The following is a 26,092-nucleotide window of genomic DNA, read 5'->3' as shown; positions in this document are numbered from 1 at the left end:
TTTCCAAACCAAGACCAGAGATCATGACCTGTGATATGATCACGCCTGTGGACGATCGTCGAAGAACACCTCAGTTAGCTGTGTTACCAACAATACGGATTTCAAGTTAGTCTGGCCCGTCTACATGGAGCCTGTGTCTATTTGGCAGAGCTCTGATTTGCAGCATAGTCTTTGGCCGCTTCTGCAAGTTTCTGCAAACTTTTATTTAAGCCACTCTCTTTATAAACACCTAAAAGAGAAATCCTTATGCCATTATTTCACCCCACCTTCAATAGCATTGCTCCAAACAAACATTCTGTGTTTTTACAGAAATCACTGACTTTTTCCAATTCTGTGACAGAAATGAGTAGTTTTTTCACAATTACTTGGGTAAATCCTGCCAGTCTTATCAATTTTATATTTATTAACTCAGATCTGACTTGAAAGTAGAAATTACCTGTAATCACTTTGGGGTTAAACAGATCTAACCTCTTCCGATATTGTATACCAGTCATCTATGGAATAAAATATACGTCTAAATTCCCTATTCCATTAATCCGTGATTTTGAAGCAGCCCTATGTGACCTGTAATCAAAAAGTGGTGTTTGATAGATGCTCTTACCATCCTGTCATTTTCTCTCCCATCCAGAATAGGAAATGCCTTTGAAACCCTTGTTTATTTTCTAGCACTATAAAAAAATTGTGTGAAGTAATTTCAACTTCAAAATTATTGAGAACTTCTTAATAGGATATTTAAAGTTTTATTTTTATTAACTTGGCCTAGGTCACAAAACTCATTAATATTAATGACTTAGACTAGAGAGGCATTAAGGCTCTCTAATCATCAACAGATACAAAGCGTTAAACCAAATCGTGTAGCTTTATTATGTTATGAGTCATTCCAGGCAGAGACCGCGTAGGACAAGCAAAAGGCGAACAATTTAGTTTTAATGTTTCTGATCCAAACCTTTGGTTTCTTACTTCTTTTTGTAGAGAAACTGGAGTTTTAGAACTGACAGACAAATTTTTTATGGATTTCATAGGAGTGTGTGACTCATTAAAATAAAACCCTTGGAACTAATCATTCAAAAAAGCATTTATTAGTAATAAACTTTAGAAAAGAGATTAAACTTGAGCCAATATTTTAAAAAATATCCGTTTTTAAATCATACTTGTATTCTCTTAAGAGTGTATGAGATAAGACTTCACTAATGTTTGAAAAGTTATATAAAAATGAGCTGCTAAGTAATGTATTCTATGTAATCGGAAGATATGATCTAACAGCCTCTGGGCCTATCACCAGCACATCAGACAGTAATGAAGAGCGCCGGAAGTTTTCAACCATTGAAATGAGTAATAACTACACTGTATTCAGGACAGCTGATTTTACTTACCTCCCCTTGCATATAAACAACTGGGCCTTTTAAACTGTGAACATAACATAGAATATGGATAGCGATTGGGTCATTGTTTTGTCAATAGAACTACTAATTGGAGACATTTGTCTACCGTAGGTAGGGGTTGGCAAACTTTGTTCTCCGAAGGGCCAAACAGTAAATATTTCAAGCTTGCAGGCTATGTAACTCTGCTCTTGTAACACAAAAGCAGCCATAGCCAATATCTAAACAAGTGAGTGTAGCTGTGTTCCAATAAATCTTTATTTATAAAAACTGATGGCAAGCCAGATTTGGCCTGTGGACTAGAGTTTGTCAGCCCCCGGTCTCCATTCATTTGTTACTCTGCACTCATCCCTCTACTCAGCAGGGCTTAGCTTCTCCCCACTGAGCCACCAAAAATACTTGGGTCAGTGTCACTAACACTCTCTTGGTCTTGGAATCTGAAATAAAAACTTAGCAGTCCTTGTCTCAGTTCTTTGGAGCCAGTTCTTTGGAGCCTTTGACACTTGAATCACACTTTCCTTCTTAAAACTCTTTTCTTAGGGTCTATGATAACAGTTTTCTAGTTTTTTTTCTGGTTTCCTAGTCTTTATCCTACCTCTCAAGGCATTCTTCATTTTTTGGGGGGTTTGCAGAGTTCCACTTGTTTATACCATTCCTTGAATATTGGTATGCATTAGGGATCTGTTTAAAATTTGTATCATTTCCAGAATAGGTAAATCTACAGGCACAGAAAGTAGATTGCCGGTTGCATAGGTCTGAGGTTAGGAAGGTGGGTGGATAATATCTATAGGGTATGGGGTTTCTTTTCGGGATGATAAAAATGCTTTAAAATTAATTCTGGTGATAGTTTTACAACTGTGAATATACTAAAAAACCAGTGAATTAATACACTTTAAATGGGCTAGTTGTGTGGTGTATTAATATCTCATAAAGCTGTTAAGATATTATTAGTCAATGGGGCACCTGGGTGGCTCAGTTGGTTAAGCATCCAACTTGACTCTTGGTTTCCACTCAGATTGTGATCTCAGGGTCATGAGAGCAAGCCCCATGTTGGGCATATGTCAGACTCTGCCCTCGACAGGGAGTCTGCTGGAGATTCTCTCATGTGCTCTCTCTAAAATAAATAAATAAAATCTTTAAAAAAATTATTAATGATAAATTCTCCAATGTTCTTATTTTCTCTAGATTAAAAATAAAACCCATGTTCCACCCTTTCCTCAAATACCATAATTCCGAGCGAACTATCTGCCAGTATGATCTCTGTTGAGTTCATTGTAGTATGCCCCAGACACAATGGTGTGCACCATTAATATATATATTAATTACAGTATCTACATTTGCCTGTACCGGTATATCACTTTCAGACACGCTATTTTTACTGACTATGTAATGTTCCATTGAATGGTGATGAATTTCTTTGAAATTCATCTTCTTTTTATTTCTTAGGATGGATTTCTTAGAAGAGTATTACTGGGTCAAAAAGCATAAACCTTTTTTTGAAAAACTAATATGTACAAACAGGTACTATATTTTAAATGTAAAATGTAACCCTTATTCATGAACTCCAGATATACTCAGGATTATAGAGCAGTGCCAGCTCGTTAGAACCATTTCATTTTTGGAAAATGCAGTGTTAATTTCATGATTCCAAGAGGATTGTGCAAATTGTAATCAGGTAATTAGGTTAGCAGGGAACTAATGTGGATGGAAAAATGAGCTCAGTCTTCATCTGTCACCATTACAAGTTAAAAATTTGTAATGGAACAACATGATTACAAGATAACAATTTCTTCTAGACAGTTACTGCCTTAAAATTAATCCCATAATCAAATTAGTTATTGTCCCTGCCCGTCTTTAGGACTTCGGCTCCATTAAATGTTGAGAGTAGAATAGGGAATGTCTTACGATTGTATGATTGTATGATTGCAGGTTCGAGAGCAGTACATTCTCAGGTGTCCCTTACATGACGAATTCATTGCCCTCAGAACACGAAGCAACTGCTGAATTTACCCTGTTTTATTTCCCAGAAACAGAGCTTCCAATTAGCCAATAAGAAGTATAAATTATAACACAGTTGTGAAATTAATACTCATTTAGGTGCACATATTGGTCCTCTTTTCCTTGAAGACTGACAGGACAACACAAGATAGAAAAAATTTAAACCAACATATGTTTTTAATTACCTTTTTCTTAACACTGCGAATTACATGAGGTCATTTAATTTAGGCTGCAAAATCCATGGTAGCTCTCGAAAGTCCATACACATCATCCAAATTTCTGTCTCTGAATACAATAAAGTGATTTTATGAACAAAGGAGAAACCCCAGTTTGGGCACTGAGCTCATAGTCTTTAAAAACCACTCACGGGAAGCTTGAGTTCAATTTAGTCTCTAGTTTACCCAGAATCCCTCTGCTGGGTTACTAACACAGGTTTTGAGAAGTTAAGTCATGCAGCCATTTGCAGTCTGTAATGATAATGCTTCAGTAATCAGATAAGTACTTATAATTAGAATAAAGAGTAATTTCCAGAAAAAGATAGCATCACCTATAATATTTATTACAGAAAAAAGCTCCATTTTGTAGCTGTAAGTTCTCTTAACATAATTTCTCACTACATTTAAGGAGCTTCTTGTAATCATATTCAAAACCTCTTATCTTGCTGATTATATTCAGCAACCATAGCTAAATATTTCAGTACCAAAGCTGAAAATCATAATGACATACCAGCAGACACATAATAAATGACAGTTAATGAATACTGTAGGAGGTGTGTGTTGATTGGCTCCAAGTTTGTGATCTGCTCATGCGTAGCACATTGTAATTTTTAAGAGGACAGCAAATATGGTGACGGTACGTCTGCCAGACATACTGTTTTGTCTCTGCAAGAACAAGGTGATATTTTAGCCGGAATGAAAAGGGCATATACAAATAACGGGTTAAATGTCCTAGCAGCAGAAGTAGATAGGTCTGATGAAGCATTTTGTGACAATGTGTCATGCACGGTTTGACAATTTCTGTATTGAGTGAAGGTTTCTGGTCAAAAATGGTTGTTTGTTCTCTTGACAGCCCAAACTTGTGTTTTTAGCTAAATATGTGCAAAACCTCAAATCTTCTGATTTCACCAGCTTAGGCAGGGACCTTCAAGTGTGAAAAGCCATTTTTCAAGCTAAGTGGGAAATCAATAGATAAATGACTGTACTTTGTAGTACACATATTTTCCGAATAAACAAGACTTATGAGACCCCCAAGACTACTGTCATTAATTGGGCAAGTACTAGATAGTATGATTGGAAAATATTGTTGTAATTTAGACAAACTCCAATTATTCTGATACTCTATCATTACTCTCACTAAAAAAAAACTTAAAGGCATATTTAAATTTAGCAACCACCTTTTCTTAAAATTGAGCTTAGTAAGGGGCATGTGGGTGGCTCAGTCCGCTGAGCGTCCGACTTGACTCCTCATTTCGGCTCAGGTCATGATCTCAGGGTCGTGAGATCAAGTCCTGCCTCAGGCTCCGCCCTGGGCATGGAGCCTGCTTGAGATTCTCTCTCTCCCTGTCCTGCCCCTGCCACACCCCCCCCCCCGCTCGCACACACATGTCTGTGCACGCTGTCTCTCTCTCAAGAAAAGAAAAAATAAAAATTGAGCTCAATAAACGTATGCTCCTAAGTACTCTGATCAGTACCATACTCGGCTATTGATTTGCAATAAAGAAGGCATAGCCCCTGCTCTTGAAGAGCCTACCATCTGCAGTGCAAAGGTGGGTCATTCCATCCCCTATGGTAGGGAAAGGCAGTAGTTGAGATATGCACAGGGGGCTGTTATGTCAACTGAATTTTGAGATTTAAAGGATCTAGTTAAGTGCACGTGTGTGCTCCGTGCACGTGCAAGAGCCGTTGGGAGCCCTGCTGAGAGACCATGGAAGAGCATGAACAAAGACCCAAAGGGCAGTGTGCAATGCACAGCGGTACTGCTGGTGCATACGGTGCATTGAGAGGATGCTAGAACTCGAGGCTGTAGGAGGAGTCGGGCCAGATTTTTGGAAGTCCTGAATGCTATGCTAATTATGAAATTTGCTTTTACTGTGTATATACTGCCTATATTCTTTATATGAGCATATTGTCACCTGATTTTTTTCAAAGATTTAAAGAAGAAAGCTATAATTTGGTTCTTTTAACCCCAGGAAAATGCCTTTTGTGGCTTGCATTCCATCTGTTTGTTGACATTGTCCCTTGGTAGCTTTTATCAACTTGATATCAGCTCAGGTGTCCAGTTTGCCTACTCCCCTCCTCAAGCAACAGGGCCATCTGTGGCCGGGAGATGTTGGAGCCTGCTGGATTGGGCAGTTATTTTCAGGAAGAGCCTTTGGAATCACAGGGTTTGGTGGAGCGATCGAAATCAGCTCCATAGTCAGGTGCACGTGATTATTTCTCTCACTCTATCCCTCTGTGAGGTACGGTATTCGTTGAGCTGACATATTTTTGTTTGTTTGGAATTAGAACTTTAAACATGGAAGTGGTACCGTGTTAACTTCTGTGAAATACTCAGTGGTTGTTTTTTTTTTTTTAATTAATTTAACTAAGACAAACAGATTAGCTTATTTTTTTTCTGTAAAGTTTTGAGGATCTGAAGACTTGAACTTCACATTATTTCTCCTTTACTTAAGACACGTTGGTGCCTCATCGGCCGTATTTATCAAAATATTTACCCTCAGCATCGCTTTTATGTATTTCTGTGTAGACTTAGAGAGGGGATATAAATGTGCAAATTCATGGAGAGAACTTTTTTTCTATAAATTAGCTTGATCTGCAGGTGAAAGCACGGTTTTATCTCAAGTGATCATAATAACGGTGAAGTGGAAAGAACAATGATTGGTCTCCCCATAATACACTTCCTGTTGGTTCATCTTTGTGGGACCAGCTGCCTCATCTTTTGAATAAAAAGGTTGAACTAGGTTATTGCCACAGCTCTTTCTTCCTGACGTTTTGCAGTTCTCTTCACGACCTCAGTGAAATTCACCAGTGTAATTTGCATGTGTAGGTTTGCCTTTCCACATCTTCAAGCCCCAGAATTGAAAAGGACCTTGGGAGGTCATGTAGTCAGGCTGCTTCAGAGAAAAGTGGAAATTTGCTTTCCCTCCACCTACGGTGCTTTTGCTCGCACCTTCTCAAGCTGGCACCCTCTGAATCAGAGCTGATTGTCACATCTGTTACCCCTTTGGTTGCCAGGATTGATTCCACTGATGTGACAGATGGGCAGAGGATCCCTTCCTCCCTCCTGTCCCATGTACCTTCTTCCAGTAGTCGGGCGCGAAGCTGTAAAGGGCAACCACCCTACCTAGAGAAGGACCTTCTTTGGTCAAGGGTATACACCTTCCTGTTTGTCATTGTATTGGCACTCCGTAATGTTTCTTGAATGATGAAATACTATGGGCAACAAAAATGGCTAATGCTTGTATGTATCAATAGAATTTCATAGGTTTGTGGGTTTGTTTGTTTTTTTTCAGTCTGTGGTGAGAGCTTAAATTACATCCCTGGTTTTTTTGAGCTATAATAATAGTGACTAGAGATACGGGAGTATATTTACAATGACCTATTCCTGCATATAGTTAGAACATAATCTGTAGGTGTGTTTATTAAATAAATGGTGCCTAGTGATTTTTGCTTTATAAGCCCATGCAGCATTCAGTAGGGCTTGAAGTATTATTTACATATTATCTTTGCCCTTCATTTCTGTAACTGAAAAGGAGAAGACTTCCTCTTTAAGTACCTAGCAACGTATTTTTAGATTCAGTCAGAACATGAGATTAGTAGTTTTTCTTTTACTGGAATCCCTCACTCCTGATTTTCTGGTAGAAAAGCTAATTGTATCATTTCTAATTCCGATATCCAACTAGGCAGTGTAAATTTGGTTTAACTCTTCGCTCGTTGATATTTGTGTTATTTAGAGGCTGTTTTTGCTTGGATAATTTGTGCAGAGGCTAATGCATTTCTCTCTTGGAAAATGCGTATGTGTTCCTAATTCCTAACTAATGGGAAAGCAAAGGATATTTTTACTGTCAGCTTTCATCAAGTTAGACCTCTCTGAAGGCCGTACTAAATTTTATTTCCCTGGGAATTTTGCTGATGGGTATATGCAACATTATGCAGGTGCTTGTAGACAGGACTACAAATGAAAAAAAGGAATGGGTGAACAAATACATCTTTCTTGTCTTTTCAGAAGTTGGCAGGATTTTAATCTCGCACTCTCATTTTCACTTTGCAGTGTGTTCAGAGAAGATGCAGAAAGTCTCACGTTGGGTTTTAATGCAGGAGACCAGCTTAGGCAATATAAGTAATGAATTTCCTAAATGGGTTCTCGGTTGTAATCTTATATGTAGAAAGCAGGGGAAAGAGAGTAAATCTTCTAGTCTGTGTATGTTTGCCTAACAATATTAGTGACTTTAATGTGTTTTACCGGAAAATGGAAGATTGAAGACAAATTTAAAAATAAGCTACCCAGTTTTATTGCCTATATACCAACTCACTAAATTATTTTGATCCATGTAATAAATGCCCGCCATACATTTCCACGTACCATGCAGCGGTCGGTGCTCTTAACTTAATTTCCCTGAACATGATTTGTGGGCCTGGTGGTACTTGTCATTTTTGGAACACCCACCTATCCTAGATGCTGGAGTTCCATAGGGTTCAGCCCCAGGCTTCCCTCTCTTCTCATACTGCATTTTTCCTGGGAAATCTCATCCACTCTTGCAGTTTTTTGGGTTTTTTTTTAAGTTTTATTTATTTGAGAGAGAGACGGAGAGAGAGCACAAGCACGGGGAGGGACAAAGGGAGAGAATCCTCAAGCAGACTCCCTGCTAAGCATGGAGCCCCACATGAGGCTCGATCCCAGGACCCTGAGATCATGACCTGAGCCAAAATTGAGCCGGCCGCTTAACCGACTATGGCACCCAGGAACCCCAAGAGAGAGAATCTTAAGCAGGCTCTGTGCTCGAGATTCATTTATTTATTTAACAAATAACTTCCTATTTATTTAATAAATATTTATTTAGAGAAAGAGCATGAGCGGGGATGGGAAGGGGCAGAGGGAGCGTTTCTTCAAGCCGACTCCCCTCTGAGTGCAGAGCCCAACGAGGGACTCGATCCCACAACCCTGAGATCATGACCTGAGCTGAAATAAAGAGCCGGAGGCTTAACCGACTGAACTACGCAGGTGCCCCACACTCTTGCTGTTTTAAAGGGAAATCGCATATAATCAAGCTCATTGCATCTGAAACTGCCTCTTTAAGTCTCTCCTTCAAATCTTCTCTAGTTTCCTTATCTCTGCTGCCTCCATCCAGTTTCTCTTGCCAGAAAGCTGAGAGTCATTTTGACGTCTTTTATTCCTTCATACACACACCCTCACTAAAATCTGTCACCTCTAAACCATATCTCACGTTTTTCTACTTGTATCTCTATTGCCATCACGTTAGGTCAAATCACTACCTGGCCTAAACTAATGCAGTAGCGTCCTAACTGGTCTCTGCACATCTAGTTGGGCCACCTCCATTTACAAATAAAAGCCAAGGGCAGTTGTTAATATGTAGATATAATTGTTCATTCTTATACTTAAACCTCCCTCATGGCTTTCCATTGTTCTTAGAAGAAAGATCTTCTCTTCTGTCCATCCCAGAAGATGGGGTCTCTCTGAGTTTGCTAGGGCCACCATGACAAAGTACGTCAACAGGCTTGGGTCGCTTAAATAACAGAAATTTATTTACTCACAGTGTGGAGGCTAGAAGTTTGAGATCAAGGAGTCAACAGGATTGGTTTTGTCCAAGGCCTCTGTCTTTGGCTTGTAGATGGCCGTATTCCTCATGTCTTCATACGGTCTTCCTTCTGTGTGTGTCTGGGTCCTAATCTCCTCTTCTTACAAGGACACCTGTCATGTTGCACTCAGGCCCACCCACAAGACCTCATTTTACCTTAATTACCTCTTTAAGATCCTAACGCTGTGTACAGTTACATTTTGAGGTAGTGGGGGTTAGAATTTCAATGTGAATTTGGGGGAGACACAACTCGGCCCACAACAGAGCCTAAACTGGTGGTTGAGGGAGGAGTAAGCATGTATAAAATGCTCTACTCTGAGTAACATCTCTATGTTCCTTATGGTCTTGCTTCCACTATCATCTTTTCATCAAAATCTTAACTGCTATTAGGTCAACATATTGCCTTAAGTAGCTGTAGAAAGATACTAGAAACATTGGTGTACAAATGTCTGTTTCAGTCCCTCTCACCATTTCTTTTGGGTATATATTCAGGAGTGGAATTGCTGGTCATAGGGTAATTCTTTGTTTAACTTTTTCAGGAATTCCAGGCTATTTTCCACAGCTGCTGCACCATTTTGCATTTCTACTAGCAATGCATACAGATTCCAATTTCCCTGCATCCTCACCAACACTTGGGTTTTCTCCTCCCCGATCCCCCCAAATTATGTCCTTCTTGCTAGGTGTGAAGAGGTATCTCATTGCAGTTAAGATTTGTGTTTCCCTAATGACTGATGATGTTGAGTATGTTTCCATGTGCTTGCTTAACCATTTGTATATCTTTTTTGTTCCATCCTTTGCCTTTTTTTTTTAATTGGCTTATCTTTTTGTTGTTGAATTATAGGAGTTCTTCATATATTCTGGGGTATTATACTCTTATTACATAATGATTTGTAAGTATTTTCTCCTATTCTATGGGTTGTCTTTTTTCCTCCCTCACTTCTTTTAAATCTTAACTCAGATGTCACCATCTCAGTGAGACCTTTCCTGACCACCTACCAATGAATCTCCGCCTACCCACCTCCAGACACATAACCCCTTTCCCTGCTTTATTTTTCTTCCTAGCTCTGAACACCAACAGACATTCCCACATGTATGTATGTGGATTGTTATTGTTGGTGGTGTTATTGTTAGGAAACTTGTTTGTTGTCTGCTTTTATTAACTAGAAGGAAGGGCATTTTTGTCTGTCACTCATTAAGTATATGTAGTGTCTAGACCAGGCCTTGTAGGCATTTAATCCGTATTTATTGAATAAAAATAAATGAATGAATTTAACACCTAGCAGTGCCATCCTTTTTTGTTTTTGTTTTTTCTTAAATTAGGGAAATATGGCACAAACACAGGGAAGGAGCACAGTGATTTGTAAAAGAGCACCTTTGGCCTCCCCACGATCAAGAAATATATACAGTATTGTCATTACATCAGAAGCCTCCCTTATGCCTCCTCCCAGTTACTTCCTCCTCTGTCTGGTCACCCAGAGGTGATCACTATTCCAATACTTCTGGTAATATCTTTGTTACTTTCTAACTTTATAGTTGTACCACATAAACATTTGTCTCTAAAACCTTTTTTACTGTTGTTTTTTTAAATCCTCATATAAATGAAACCAATCAGTATGTGTCTTCTGTGCCTTTCTCTGACATTTAGATATTTGTCATGCATGATGTCATGCATGATGTCATATGTAGCTGTAGTTTATTTTCATGTCTGTATAATGTTCCATTGCATTGCTGTACTGCAGTTTATATATTCTTCCGTTGAAAGGAATTCTGCTTACTTCCATTTTTTGGTTCTTTTGAATATTGATGCTCTCAATATTCTTGTACCTGTCTCGTAGTGTCCAAATTGTGTACATTTCAATTGAACATAATACTAATACTTAGGAGTGAATTTTGGGGTCATAGGGTATGCATATATTCAGCTTTAGGAAATAATACCAGACAAGTTTTCAGAGTAGTTCCATAGATTTTCATGTGTATGCAGTATGGCTGCTAATATTTTTTCATATGGTTTTGGCTGTTTGGACATCTTTTGTGAAGTGACTGTTCAAGTCTCTTGTTTGTTTGTTTGTTTGTTTTTTAAAATCAGAGCAAGGCTGTCAAACCAGGGCACTCTCGAGCAACCCTCTCTGCTGGGGAAACTACCAGGAAACCTACCAAGAGTAGGGCTGTCAGTAAGTTTTAGGTTCTCTCCCACTTGTATCCACCAGAGGCAGGCTTCGGGATCAGCACATTAGCTGGAGTCCGTTTTAACAATCTCATCTGGCATCGTGACAGCCTCCTGAGAGTTTGCTCCTTCACGCCAGCCAGACACTACCACCCACTTGGCTTTCTTTTTGTCTTTCGTGAAGTATAATTGACACAACGTGGTATTCGTTTTAGGTGTACAACGCAACGGTTGTGTATATGTTCTTGTCCGTCTTTCAACTGAGTTTTGCCTCTTTTCTATTGATTTGTAGGCATTTTTGTAGATTCTGATATGAGTCTTCTGTGGCTTTCCTTTTAGTCTTTTAATGACGTGACTTGATGAATGGAAGTTCTGGATTTTAATATATTCTCACTTATCAGTCATTTTCTTTATGGTTTAATTTATTTACTAGCAGCTTCTTTGCCAACTGAAGATTATATAGTTAGCGTATTTTCATGTCATTTTAAAGGAGTCTTAAATACCCCAGGGTTATGGAGAAATTCATGTATATTTTCTTTTAGCTTTTTCATTTTATCTTATCCATTTAGAACTACACTCCCATCTGGAAGGAGATGAATAAAAACTGGCAGGAAAGTGTGGGATATTTGGGAGATAGTAAGTACGACAGTTTGGTAGGAGTACAGAGATTTTTTTTTTTTGGCGTGGGGAGTCTTGTGGGAAATAAAACCTTTTAAGTTAGATTAGGGAAGATTGTGTAGCACTAAGAAAAATATTATTCTGCTCTGTTCTCACATGAGCAAGTATCATTTATAGTAGCATCCAAAGCATGTTGGGTACAAGCACTTTTGTCTCAAGAAAAGGGAGCAGGCAGTAGTGTGGATAACTCAGCACACATCACCCACCCTCTTTATCCCCAACCAAGCAATAACAGCAAAGCAAAGTAACACCAAAAAAGTCTCTTACTTACTGACTTCCCTTTGAATGTTTAAAAAACTCCTCATGTCTGTGGGAGAGTGTGTACAATAGTCTCTTGACCTAATTGGGTGTCATTAAATTACCCCCCTTTTTTTCCTAGTCACATTTACCTATTGAGAGTTATCTGTATTTTATCTCACAGGAAAAGAACAGTTCTGGATAGCCCTTAATTTCCAGCTCTGACTCTTCTAGTTCATTGTCCGTTGCTCCATGGTTGTTTTCCTTAGGTGGCTTTTTTACCACGGTGTGCCTCCATGTGCTCATCCGTTGAAGAGGACTATGTTACGGCATGCCTACCACCTTGGACTAGTGTAAAATTAATATGACGGATTGTAGGTGATACCAGCGTCAGGTAATGTAGGTGATTACCAGTGGCAGGACTTTTAGACTACATGTAATCATATGAGCCTGTTCTTTATTTTTTACTTTTTTAATCGAGTAATGCTTTCTTTCTTTTTTTTAATTTGAATTTTAGTTAACATACAGTGCAATATTCGTTCCCGGAGTAGGATTCAGTGGCTCATCACTCACATATCACACCCACTGATCATCACGACAAGTGCCCTCCTTAATGCCCATCCCCTATCTAGCCCATCCCCTACCCAATTCCCTCTGTCTACCCTCGGTTTATTCTCTGTCGTCATGAGTCTTTTATAGCTCTCTCCTTTTCTTTTCCCCCTTCCCATATAGTTCATCTGTTTTCTTTCTTAAATTCTGCATGTGAGTGAAATCATATGGTATCTTTCTCTGACTGACTTATTTTGCTCAGTGTAATACCCTCTAGTTCCATCCACGTCATTGCAAATGGCAAGATTTCATTCTTTCTGATGGCTGAGTAATATTCCATTGTATGTATATATACCACATCTTCTTAATCCATTCATCTGTTGATGGACATTTGGGCTCTCTCCATAGTTTGTGAGCCTATTTTTTATCGATGTGTGAAAAACAACTGTAATGCTTTTTATTTAAAAGCACACTTATGGAATTTCATGTTGTCTGCATTTACAGGAAGAAGGAATGATATAAACACACATAACCCGACAATTTTTGTGAGACCCATTTGGTCTATCTCTAAGAAGAATTTTCCTAGGAGTTATCCATTACAGCTAAAGCCCTAGAGTGAATTTTCTTTTTTTTTTTTTTTTTCCTTTTTCTTAAAGTATAGTTGATGTACAGTATTATATTACAGGTAACCCTTGGACAGTATGGATTTGAACCAGGCAGGTCCACTTACACATGGATTTTTTTTCCCATTAATACAGTACAGCATTGTAAATGTATTTTCTCTTCCTTATGATTTTCTTAATAACATTTTCTTTTTTGTAGCTTACTTTATGATAAGTATATACAGTATATAAAGTAAAAATATATATGTAATTCATGTAACTTACAAAATATGTATTAATTGACTGTTTGTTGTCAGTAAGTCTTCTGGTCAACAATGGGCTATTAGTAGTTAAATTTGGGCAGAGTTAACTTTTGTTACATGTGGATTTTTGACTATATGGGGGGTCAGCACCCCTAAACCTCACATTGTTTAAGGGTCAACTTTAGCTTCAGATGTACAAGTGATTCAACATTTGTGTGCATTACAAGGTGATCTCCATGATAAATCTAGCCATCTGTCACCAGACATGATCTGTTACATATTATTAACTATATTCCCTACACTGTACATAGTATCCCTATGTCTTATTTATTTTATAAATGGAAGTTTATACCTTTTAATCCTTTGTCCCTGTTTCACTTATCCCCTCACCCCTCTCCCCTCTGGCAGCCACCAGATTGTTCCCTGTATCTGTGAGTCTGTTTCTGTTTTGTTTTGTTTGTTCATTTGTTTTGTTTTCTATATTCCACTCGTAAGTGAAAATATACAGTATTGTGTTTGACTCATTTCACTTAGCATAATACCCTTTATGTACATTCATATTGTCAGGAATGGCATGATTTCATTTATCTGTATGATTATTATTCCATTGTGTTTATATATACTATATCTTCTCTATCCATTCATCTATGGATGGACATTTAGGTTGTTTCCATATCATGGCTGTTATAAATAATGCTGCAGTGAACATAGGTGTGCACATATCTCTTCAGATTGGCGATTTGTTGGTTGCTTTTGTTTTTTGGTTTTGTTTTGTTTTTTCATAAACACCCAGAGATGGAATTGCTGAACCATATGGTAGGCCAATGTTAATTTTTTGAAGAACCTTCATACTGTTTTCCATAGTGACTGCACCTATTTACATTTCCACCAACAGTGCAGGAGAGTTCCCTCTTCTCCCCATTCTTGCCAACACTTGTTATTTCTTGTCTTTTTGTTAACAGCCACTCTGACAAGTCATCAGATGATACCTCACTTTGTTTTGGTTTTGCATTTCCCTGATGATTAGTGATGTTGAGCGTCTTCACGTGTCTGTCTGTTGGCCGTCTGTAAGTCTTCTATGAAGAAATGTCCGTTCAGTTCCTCTGCCCGTTTTCTGATCGTATTGTTTGGGGTTTTTTCCTATTGAGTTGTGTGAGTTTTTTATATATTTTGGTAATTAACCCATTATCAGTTAAATCATTTACAAATATCTTCTTTCATTCAGTAGTTTGCTTTTTTGTTTTGTTGATGGTTTTCTTTACCATATGAAAGCTTTTTAGTTTGATGTAGTCCCATTTGTTTACTTTTGCTTTTATTGCCCTTTCCTGGGGAGACAGATCCAGAACAGTCTTGTTCAGACTGATATCCAAGAGCTTATTGCCTGTGTTTTCTTCCAGTAGTTTTACTTATGGTTTCTGGTCTTAAACCTAAGTCTTTAATCTATTTTGAGTTTATGTTTGTATATGGTGAAAGAAAGTGGTCCAGTTTTATTCTTTCACATGTAGCTGTCCAGCTACATTTATTGAAGAGACTGTGTTTTTCCCATTGTATGTACTTGACTCCTTTTTTGAAGATTGACTGTATAAGCATAGTTTATTTCTGGCCTCTCTGTTCTGTTCTGTTGATCTGTGTGGGGTGTGTGTGTGTGTACACCAGTACCATACTGTTTTGATTACTACAGCTTTGTATCTGGGATTGTGATACCTCTAGTTTTATTCTTTTTCAAGATTGCTTTAAGTTATTCAGGGTTTTTTTTTGATTCCATACAAACTTTAGGATTATTTGTTCTGTTTCTGTGAAAGATGCCATTTGTTTTTTGATAAGGATTGCATTGAATCTGTAGACTACTTTGGGTGGTAGTAACATTTTAACAATAATATTTCTTCCAGTCCATGAGCACAGAATATTTTTACATTTGTGTCATCTCCAATTTCTTTCATCAGTGTCTTACAGTTTTTAGAGTACAGGTGTTTTACCTCCTTGGTTAAATTTATTCCTAGGTATTTTATTCTTTTTGATGCAATTGCAAGGAATACCATTTTTTAAATTTCTCTTTCTGATATTCTGTTGTAATTGTATAGAGATGCCACAGATTTATGTATCTTAATTTTTTATCTTTCAGTTTTACTGAATTTATTAGTTCTAATAGTTTTTTGGTGGAGTCTTTAAGGTTCTCTATATTTAGTATCATGTCATCTGCACACAGTGACAGTTTTATGTCTTCTTTTCCAATTTGGATGCCTTTTCTTTTTCTTGTCCAATTACTATGGCTGGGACTTCCAATACAATGTTGAATAAAAAGTGGCGAGGGGGCGCCTGGGTGGCACAGCGGTTAAAAAGTGGCGAGAATGGCATCCTTGTCTTCTTACTGACCTTAGAGGAAAGCTGTCAGCTTTCAACCACTGAGTATGATGTTAGTTGTGGGTCTGTCATAGGTGCATTCCTTCTATATCCACTCTCTTGAGAGTTTCTATCATAACCGTATGTTGAATTTTATCAAACACATCTTCTGCATCTATTGAGATGATCACATGATTTTTATCCTTTTTGTTAGCATGGTGAATCACGTTGATTAATTTGTGGATGTTGAACTATCTTTGCATTCTTGGAATAAGTTCTTATTATGGTATATGATCCTTTTAATGTATGGTTGAGTTCAGTTTGCTCATATTTTGTTGAGGATTTTTGCATCAGTGTCCTAAAGGATATTGGCCTGTGATTTTCTTTTTTTATGGTTGCTTTGTCTGGTTTTAGTATCTGGGTAATGCTGGCCTCATAGGATGAGTCCGGAAGCATTCCTTCTTCTTCAGTCTTTTGGAATAGTTTGAGAAGGTTACGTATCAAGTCTAGTTTAAATGTTTGATAGAATTCATCTGTGTGGCTGGTCTAGGACTTTCATTTGGTGGGAGGTTTTTTTTTTTTTATTACTGATAGAATTTTATTACTAGTTATCAGTCTGTTCAGATTTTCTATTTCTTCTGGACTCAGTTGTGGAAGATTGTAGGTTTCTAGGAATTTATTCATTTCTTTTAGGTTATCCCATTTGTTGGCATGTAATTGTTCGTAGTACTGTCTTATGATCCTTTGTATTTCTGTGGTATTGGTTGTAATTTTTCCTCTTTCATTTCTGATTTTATTGATTTGGGCCCTCTCTTTTTTTCTTGATAAGTCTGGCTAAAGGTTCAGCAATTTTGTTTATCTTTTCAAAGAACTAGATCTTAGTTTCATTGATTTTTTTTTTTGTCTCTATTTCACTTATTTCCACTCTGACCTTTATTATTTTTTTCCTTCTACTAACTTTGGGTTTTATGTGTTCTTTGTCTCGTTCCTTTAGTTGTAAGGTTAGATTGTTTGAGATTTTTTTCTTGTTTCTTGAGGTGGGTCAGTATTGCCATAAACTTCCCTCTTAGAAGTATTTTTGCTTTGTCCCATAGCTTTCAAACTGTTGTGTTCCCATTGTTATTTGTCTCAAGGTATTTTTTTTAATTTATTCTTTCTCTGTTGTCCCATTGTTTATTTGTTAGCATGTTGCTTAGCCTCCACATGTTTGTGGTTTTTCCAGCTTTCTTCTTATGATTGACTTTATTTTCATAATTAGTGTAGCAAAAGATGCTTGATATGATTTCAGTCTTTTTAAATTTATTAAGACTTGTTTTGTGACCTAACATGTAACCTTTCCTGCAGCATGTTCATGTGCACTTGAGAAGAATATGTATTCTGCTTTTGGATAGAATGTTCTGTATATGTTAAGTCGATCTGGTCTAATGTGTCATTTAAGGCCAGTGTTTCCTCATCGATTTTCTGTCTGGATGATCTATCCATTGAAGTAAGTGGGGTGGTAAAGTCCCCTACTATTATTGTATTACTGTCATTTTCTTCCTTTATGTCTGACTTTACTTTTTTTTCTTCTTCACCAAATCTACTGAATGTTACTCATGAGTTATCTTGGATAATAGCAGGTATCCATTGATATTCCTGTTAAACACAAAAGCAGTGAAAAGCCTTCCCAGAAATAATTTTTAGTGCTTAACTGGTCATTATATTCCTTTGGAAGACCGTATAAACTCCCTGTTAGAATTACCATTTAAAAAAAAAAAAAATCTTTCAACTTAAAATACAGTTTGCCTTGTATGAAAATATTGTTTGTATTTGATTACTAGAAGAATGGGGATGTAATTAATGTTCTCATAAACTTTTTTCCTAAATATTTGACTGTAAAAAGTGAAGTACAGTATTATCTAAAATGTGTATATATACACATGTATATAAAAAATACATACATGTATTAGTTTGTTTCACCAAGCGATTAAAGGTATGTAGTTCAAGTTTAAAATACTTTTGGTATATGACTGACAAAATAACAGTGCATTTTGATTACTTGCAACTATAGTTTTATGTCACAAGATATTTCTCTTCTTATTTAGTATGACATAATAGGCTACAGTTTATTATCCAGACTATCTTTCTGAGTCTTTGGGGGGAAAAAACAGGACCAAATAGTCAAGTCTCATTATCTATCGACAGTGATAGACATGGATAGCACATGGATAATTAAACCCGTTGTCAAATATAGCCTATAAAACTACTGTAGCCAGGATTTTCTACATCTTCCTCCTGAAAGTTTGTTGTTAGAGTTGAGACTGATAACTGAGATGGCACTGGTTTGAATTTCATTTCTATTTTCTCTTCTTGCCTTAACAAAAATACTAATGAACCATGAGTTGAGTCAGAGGCCCAGAGCTAGACAATCCAAGCCCAAGCACCCCTGAAATACTAATAATTGGACTCTCATTAAACTTAATGCACTTCCTATATCTTTGTTTGGTCTAGACTCCCACTGATTTTTGTCCAGACATGAAACGGAAGAGAAGTTGTTTGAAAACATGCTTCCTTAGTGAACAGAACCTTCCATACATTTTCTAAAGAGTAAACAATGAAGCTAGAGAGTTAATTGTGGTTTGATAAAGCAGATTTGTGACTTTCTAGTTAAATTCTCAAAAAAAGCTCGGACTGTGTTTTCCTCCTAAAAATGTCACGGTCCAAGGAAAGATTTTGATCACACTCAGTCCTAATATTTGCAGGACCTAGAGCAGGAGTAAAAATGGAGGCCTTGGGCCATGTATCTAAATTTAAAGTCATAAACAAAGTTATCAAACTACTAAGTAAATGCAATGTGTACTCCTTTCTTGGTAATATACCTTCAGTATTGTCCTGGGAGGTGAGATTTAGACTTAGAATTCTAAAACTGCCCTGGGCCACCCCTTGAATAAACATAGATTCTCAAATTCTAAGGATAACCTCTGTACACATCGATAACGGAACACTTAAAGCCACTCCTCTATTCTCCCATATTCTCATGGTCTTTCCTAAGTCACGGCAGGTTGAATGGGAAAAGATAATGATAATAGCTATTAGTGATTATACCTGCCAGACATTGGCATAAGTTCTTTGCATATTTTATCTCGGGTATCAGCATTTTCCCTTCTTGGGGCTAAGTATTTCAGTAAAGCAAGACACTAAACCTATATATGTATCTCTCCCTATATATCCATGTATACGTACACACTCAGGTGCGCATGTGCACGCAATGTTATTTTAGCTGTTGTTATTTTAAGAAGTATGTTTTCAAAGTCACCTTCCTTCCCTTTCCTTAATGAGACCTTTTAGAAGACACTACCTTGAAACAAAGCAAAATCCAGGAACCAAGAACCCAGCTTGGGTTTGACCTCTGGGTGTACGTACAGCAAATCAGTTGTTCACAAACTGATTCAGTCTTCAGTCCCTCCTAACGTTTGGATTGGTGGGAAAGTAATGAACTTGCCTTGCTTTTCCATAGCGTAAACTGAGGCCTCTCTTCTCTTTAACTGCTGGAAGGAAATACAGCACTGCTAGATAATGCTGATTTCAACCTTTGGAGGTTCAGTGATGTGTGTCAATTAGCCTACTACTTTTTTATCCTTCCTAAAGGATGAGGCTTTAAAGCAGATATACTTCTTGATTCATTTTAAAGCTTAACTACTTAAGTGGGTGTTACAAGGGCAAAGAAAAAGTGTGGAATTTAATCCTCTGTGCCTTGGCTTCTTGAAAAGGGATGTGCTGTGTCTGAGCATAGCCCCATTGACTCTCCTGGAGTTAGCCGGAGATCCTTTGTTTTGAAAATGTTGGCTTTGTAAGTAGAAATGGAAACCATTAAAACAGATAAAACAAAGACAAAAGTAGCCATAGAAACAGAAGTAGAATTAAGAGGATGTTGGAAATGACCACAAGCAATTCATGTCTGTTTTCAACCTTTGTCCTTTTCTTGAGTTCATGGTGCCCATTTGCTGTGCCGTGAGCACGACAGTGTGGTCAGAGCAGGAAGCCCATTCCTGGCATTCTCTCCTCACTCACTTTCATATGCCAGAGATACTCGAATCAAACAGGCATGTTGGACCAATCTTCAGAAACTACTCTACGTGTTCCCCCAGTTTACACAGTCACCCCAGAGCAGGTCGGGGTGGGCCAGATTCCCGTTACACTCTGCTGCACCATCGTGCAGACGTGCCCGGTGTCCCTCAGCACCCACAGCTCCCGCGAAGGTTCCCCTGTCACACCTGAGGCGGAGGGAAGGAGCGTGGCTAAGTCTCCGCTTTGAGGCTGTCATGTTAATTGTGAACTTTTGCTGAGTCTGTACATTAGGAAAGGTAACAATCTCAGCATGTTAAGATCATAACTGCTAGATGAGTGCTTGGAGGCAGCAGCTGTGCTGACGGGAGGCATTAATGGCTGGATGAGTTCAGTCACACATGCCACCTCCAGTGTCTTTGCGTAATGGTATTTGCTAGATTCCAAATGGACTGCTGAGAAAGATGAAATACAATCTCGTATATTATCTCTATCTTGGAAGAAAAAAAAGATAATGAAATTGTTCTCTCGCTGGCTTCTATTTTATTAACCTTTGCGGAGGCAACTTAAAGAACAGATGTCCCTATAGAGTTGAAACCTTTTGCTAAAGTGGAGCGTCATTAAGCGTGGCTGTGAGTTCTAGAAACAGTGGGGTTGAGTGAGGCAGGTAAGTATTTTTTTAAAACCACTCAGAGAATAATAGGGCATATTCTGGGGCTAGCCAGAGAGAGAAAACTTCAGTGAACATTGTATACAACTAAATTCATTCTTCTTTTCTTTTTCTTCCTTACAGAGCGTGGAGAAAGTTCTTGTGGAATTCAGTCACAAGGAGTTGTTTGATTTCTATAACAAGGTCTTTATTTTTAAAATAATTTCTGCTATGTGGAGTTTTACATAATGTTGCCTTCTTTTTATGAATTCTTATTTTTAAATGACCTATTATGGAGCTAAGTTCTTTAAACATCCCTTGTAAACACCGTATGTTTCTCGGCAGGAAGCAATGCTGAGATGAAGAGAATCTGACAAACTAAATCAGGAAGAAAGTGGAAATGGTTTTAATTAAAGCAATAGGATTGTTACTTTATTTTTTTTTTTAAGATTTTATTTATTTGTTTGAGAGAGAGAAAGAGGGAGAGAGCAGAGAGGAGAGTGAGAGGGAGAAGCAGACTCCCCGCTGAGCAGAGAGCTGACGTGGGGCTCCATCCCAGGACCCTGAGATCATGACCTGAGCCAAAGGCAGACGCTTCACCAACTGAGCCGCCCAGGTGCCCCAGGATTGTTACTTTAAAGCAAAGCATTCCGTAATAAACTGTGTAGTACCTAGCCACACTGGCACTTTAATATTAACATTAAATATTTTAATTTCTGGGCCCAAGAGGAAAGGGAGGTGCCAGGCCCGTAAAGATTTATCTTTGAGTGTATGTCATGTTTCCTTCCAAATCCTGACTTTGTGAGCCAGGAAGATGCACTCCTGCCTCCCCATACACACTTCAAAAATCTTGTGCAGTGATCATTTAAATTAAAACAGCTGAGTGTACTTAAAACAGTAGAATTTAGAAATCCTCCTTGACACATTGGAAAACTTAGATCGTAGCCATGAATTCTAATATCTTCATCTGAAAAGAAAACGTTCCTACATGGTGAATCTGTTGGCTGTGTGAATGGATTTTAATATGCAAGATGCCTGCTGCTGGCCCCTCCCCTCCCCTCCCTTCCCTTCCCCTCCCCTCCGCAAGTTTCAGAGCAGCCTTTCATATGCATTTCTCGCCCCTCAGCCGCTTTTCTCTTGTTTTGTCTTTATAACTAGCTGGAGACCATACAGACGCAGCTGGATTCCCTCACGTGAGGTTCCTGAAGACTGGCTTCCCCATCACACTCCCGCCTCCTCCTCATTCTGCACCGGAAGATGGGCGGCCAGGTTATGCTTTCGGAAGGATTCAGTAGCTTTCTTCTTGTAAACAACAGGGCTTACCGCTTCTTAGAAAATAACAGCCAAGGGAGATCACTGTTTCCAGAGCTCCTAATACCCATTCTCTGCTTCTGTGAGCCAAGAGCAAACAATTGTTAAGAATGCTTTCGCTTGAAAGGAAACAGTAAATACCATATTGTTATTACTGTCTTGTTTCTGCTTTATTGCCTGATCTGTTCATTTTTTACATATTTGATGACACCTTTATGCATCAAGGAGGGTCCATGGATACGAGGGATAATGTGTACTTTAGAATACAGAACTCCAGTAATTATCTGATTAAAGCAAGAAAGCAACCAAATGCAATCAGATACTTTATTTTTCCTTGACTCTAATGATGTTTTGCTTGGGAAATAACATAGGAAAGAAATTTAGAAGAGAGCTGGTAGTAGTGTATCAGTTAATTCCAGTGTGAGCCTCCCTGAGCACTTTAATTTTTTTGTTTGAGTGTAATGATCTAATAATAGTCCAGGTTTCTGTATGTTTTTCTTTGTACTGCAAATTAATAATGATTCACTTCATAGTAAGGGAGAGATTCAGGTCATAAATAAAAATAATTGTCATAAGTGCTAAGTAGTTATCCTTAAAACTTCAAAACCAGATACCTTTTACATTTTCTGTCTATAAATATGTTCATTAATGTTAGTCAATAAAATTTTTATGTTTCAGAATTAGGTGAACTGAAGTACACAGTATTTTATGCTGTGACTGTATATAAACGTGAGTATGGTTGCCTATAAAAAAATACTACCAGTTGGATTTTTTATGAATAAAGTATTTGTTCTCTGTTGTTTCCATAGAGAGAGACAGAGCAGGCGGGAGTGGGGAGCTGGGAGGGGAGAAATTGAGGGAGTCATAGACATTGATTTGAGTCCAACGCGACTTTCTTCATATGAAGGAATTTGGTCTCAGAAATGTCCTGTGGTTAAACAAACAGCCATTGGAATGAGATCACCTTCCTTCTCAGAGGTATCTGCCTTGAAGGTCTCTCAAGTAAATGTTCACTATATGGAATTTATGCCCTTATTTGTATGTGTGCTCTATGTTGTTGCTTTGAACGATTGGGAGTTTGGATGGTTTCAGAAAGTGATGTTATAGTTGCTCTCCATAGTTGATTAATTTGAAATGTTTTGTTAAACTTCCATTGATAAGATATCTGGAAGACGCCTTTATAATACAAGGGCACTTATTTCCATATGTAGCTTAGGGGAGCTGTCTTATTTTGTTTATGCTCTGTTCTGCCAGTTCCAGAGGGAGCTACCTGACTACTTAAACATTTTGGTAACTATTCCTTCAGACTTTTTATATACAAAAACACATACATCATCTCAAGTTGAATTTGTTAGGGCCTCCTGACAGTGACCATACGGATAGGTAGAAGTTTTCATTGGTTTAATGGCCAGTTTAACTCCCAGTGTAGGTATCTAAATTAAATGTGACAGTCCAAAATGAAGTTCTCGATGAGTAGCTCATTTTATGCTCCCTAAAAGACCTGGTTTTATACTCTCTAGGAGTATTCTCTAAAACTGTGCAGAAACGTGGTAAATAGTTTCCTCTCGATGAGTCTAGTTCAAGAAAGGCTGACCAAAGGCATTGAAGAAAGGGCAAGTAGAAGGTCTAGTGCCAACTGAGAACGTAACTATTCCTGAAGTTTATTTAATTGCAGATCATTTCGTTCTTTAAGGCACCACCATTGCTGTGATACGCAGGTCAGAGAAAATAGCATTCCCAGACAGTACTGAATACCTGTTACTGTTTCATAAAAATAAGGGAGTTGGGGAGACAAGTGCTGGAGCCTCCTCTCTTAGCACTCTTACATGAGGGCCTGACGTGAGGATTGAGCACATACAGGCTTAGTTGCTAGAAACGAACCAGTGTACTATTTTTACACCTACTACAATTTGGTAGTATTCCAGTAGTGATTTGTGATTCTTTTTAATGAGGAAAACCCAAAAATCATAAAGAAATAACCTAAAATTATAGACTCTTATCATTCAAAATGGCCACATAATGACATTTTGGTAGATTTTATTAAAGTGCATTTTTTTCTACCCATATATCTTTCTCATTCTTTTTTCTCTCCTTTTTTAAAAATTTCCTTTCCTAACACATTAGAATAATGCCATAAATACTGTTTCTTACTTTACTTTGCTTGTGTAACATTATACATGAGCATTTTTCCTGTCCTTATTATCTAAAACATCATTTTAATGTATATTAAATGGCCTGCCATGTGTATGAGCTACAGTTTATGTAGTTATCCGATCTGTTGTTCGACATTTAGACTATTTCCGTTTTTTTGACATACTAAAGAACTCCTTGGTGGCATATCTTTGTATCTCTAACCCATGGACCACATCTGTCAGTACTTTATTAGTATAGATTACTAGAGGTGGGATTACATAAGAAGTATGAAGATTGATTTTCCATTTTTATCTTTAATGGGATTTTATTATAAAAATCATAGTTGCCCATAGTTAAAAAAAAAACTTCCTGTTTTGCCAGTCTCACTGCCCACTTCCCAGAAGTGCCTACCTAACTACTTGGAAGCTTTTGGTCTGTACCTTTGCAGATATCTTATGTAAATACATACACACACATGCACATGCCTTTTTGTGTATGTTTATTTATTTATATGTTCATTTATTTTTAAGTAGGCTCCATACCCAACGTGGAGCCCAACCCGGGGCTTGAACTCCAGACCCTGAGATCAAGACCTGAGCTGAGATCAAGAGTCAGACACTCAACCAACTGAGCCACCTACGTACCCCTACTTACATTTATTTTAAAGCCATTTTTGCATATGGATGAATTCTTTTCCCAAAGGCCCATATCCATTTATACCGTCACCAACAATAAAGGAGAATTCACCTGCCACAAGACAATTTCATCACCCTTTTCTCCTACTGCACATTTCATTCTCCACATTCTCCTTAACCTGGGACCAGGTTTTGGGAAGAGCGTGGGGTGAAAGAGGATTGGATACCGGAACATCACTAATTACTTGGGATATGTCACGCTAATAACTCTAGAAGGATCGAAGAGGAGAGATCTTCTGTAATTAGGAAATGTGAGAGGCACTAACACAGTATTTAAGTGTAAGGACACTGAAGTCAGACATTCATTTCCTCAACAAATATTCAGTGAGTGCCTATGATTCTAGGAACTTCGTATGCTAGGACCGTGTTGACAGTGATGAACAAGATAAACATGGTTCTTGGCTTCTTAAAGCATATTATGTTAAACAGTCAATTTTTAAAAAGCAAGAAAAGGTAATAAATTGTGAACAAGTATGGGATGAAAAATAATTGGCTTCTATTAAGAGAAAAATCAAAGATAGGACCAAACTTAGATTGAGGCATCAAGGAAGGATTCTTTGAGGAAGTGAGATTTTTTTTTTTGTTTTTTTAAAGATTTTATTTATTTATTTATTTGACAGAGACAGCCAGCGAGAGTGGGAGCAGAAGCAGGGGGAGTGGGAGAGGAAGAAGCAGGCTCCCAGCGGAGGAGCCTGATGTGGGGCTCGATCCCAGAACGCTGGGATCACGCCCTGAGCCGAAGGCAGACGCTTAAGGACTGCGCCACCCAGGCGCCCCGAGGAAGTGAGATTTGAAGTGAGTCCTTTGGAATGAGGTAGAACAAAGCAATTGAAGGAGAGAGTAAAAAATAGAAGACTCGAGTGAAAAGCATTCTGGACATGGAGAATGGCCCATGCAGCGTCCCAGAGATTGGAAAAGGATTAGCACCTTTTGGGAACCAAAGAAGATCCATGTGACCAGAGTGTTGTGGACAAGGAGAGAGTAGAATGCATTACAATTATGAGGTAGTCCTGTCACTTCTACCAGCAAAATGGCTTGCAAACGTGTCTCCGAGGCACTGCCGTTTCCAGGCTCTACCACCCTCTTTGCCCTGGACTTCCCTGCCTCCACTCTACTCCCCTTCAAGCCACTCTTCACACAGAGCTAACATTTCTAAAACATGAGTTACATTAATTGCACCGTCTCTCTGCTTAGAACCCTTCAAAGACGTCCCAGTACACTTGAAATAAAATGTA

General features: G+C 38.1%; 1 protein-coding gene across 1 annotated transcript in view; it reads left to right on the top strand.

Moving 5' to 3' along the window:
* COMMD10 (COMM domain containing 10) overlaps positions 1-22,184 on the top strand; it is a 196,300-nt gene extending 174,116 nt beyond the window's left edge. Inside the window, exons 6-7 of the mRNA XM_045794882.2 lie at positions 20,863-20,922; positions 21,877-22,184. Of these exons, the coding sequence (XP_045650838.2) occupies positions 20,863-20,922; positions 21,877-21,915 (99 nt within the window). The 3' untranslated portion in view covers positions 21,916-22,184. The remainder of the gene's footprint in view (positions 1-20,862; positions 20,923-21,876) is intronic.
* The last annotated feature ends 3,908 nt before the right edge of the window (positions 22,185-26,092 follow it).

This window comes from Ursus americanus, chromosome 5 (assembly GCF_024610735.1).
Source record: "Ursus americanus isolate L20-20 chromosome 5, mUrsAme1.1.p, whole genome shotgun sequence".
Lineage (NCBI taxonomy): Eukaryota > Metazoa > Chordata > Mammalia > Carnivora > Ursidae > Ursus > Ursus americanus.
The sequence above is the reverse complement of the archived record's forward strand: the minus strand, read 5'-3'. Positions and strand labels throughout refer to the sequence as shown.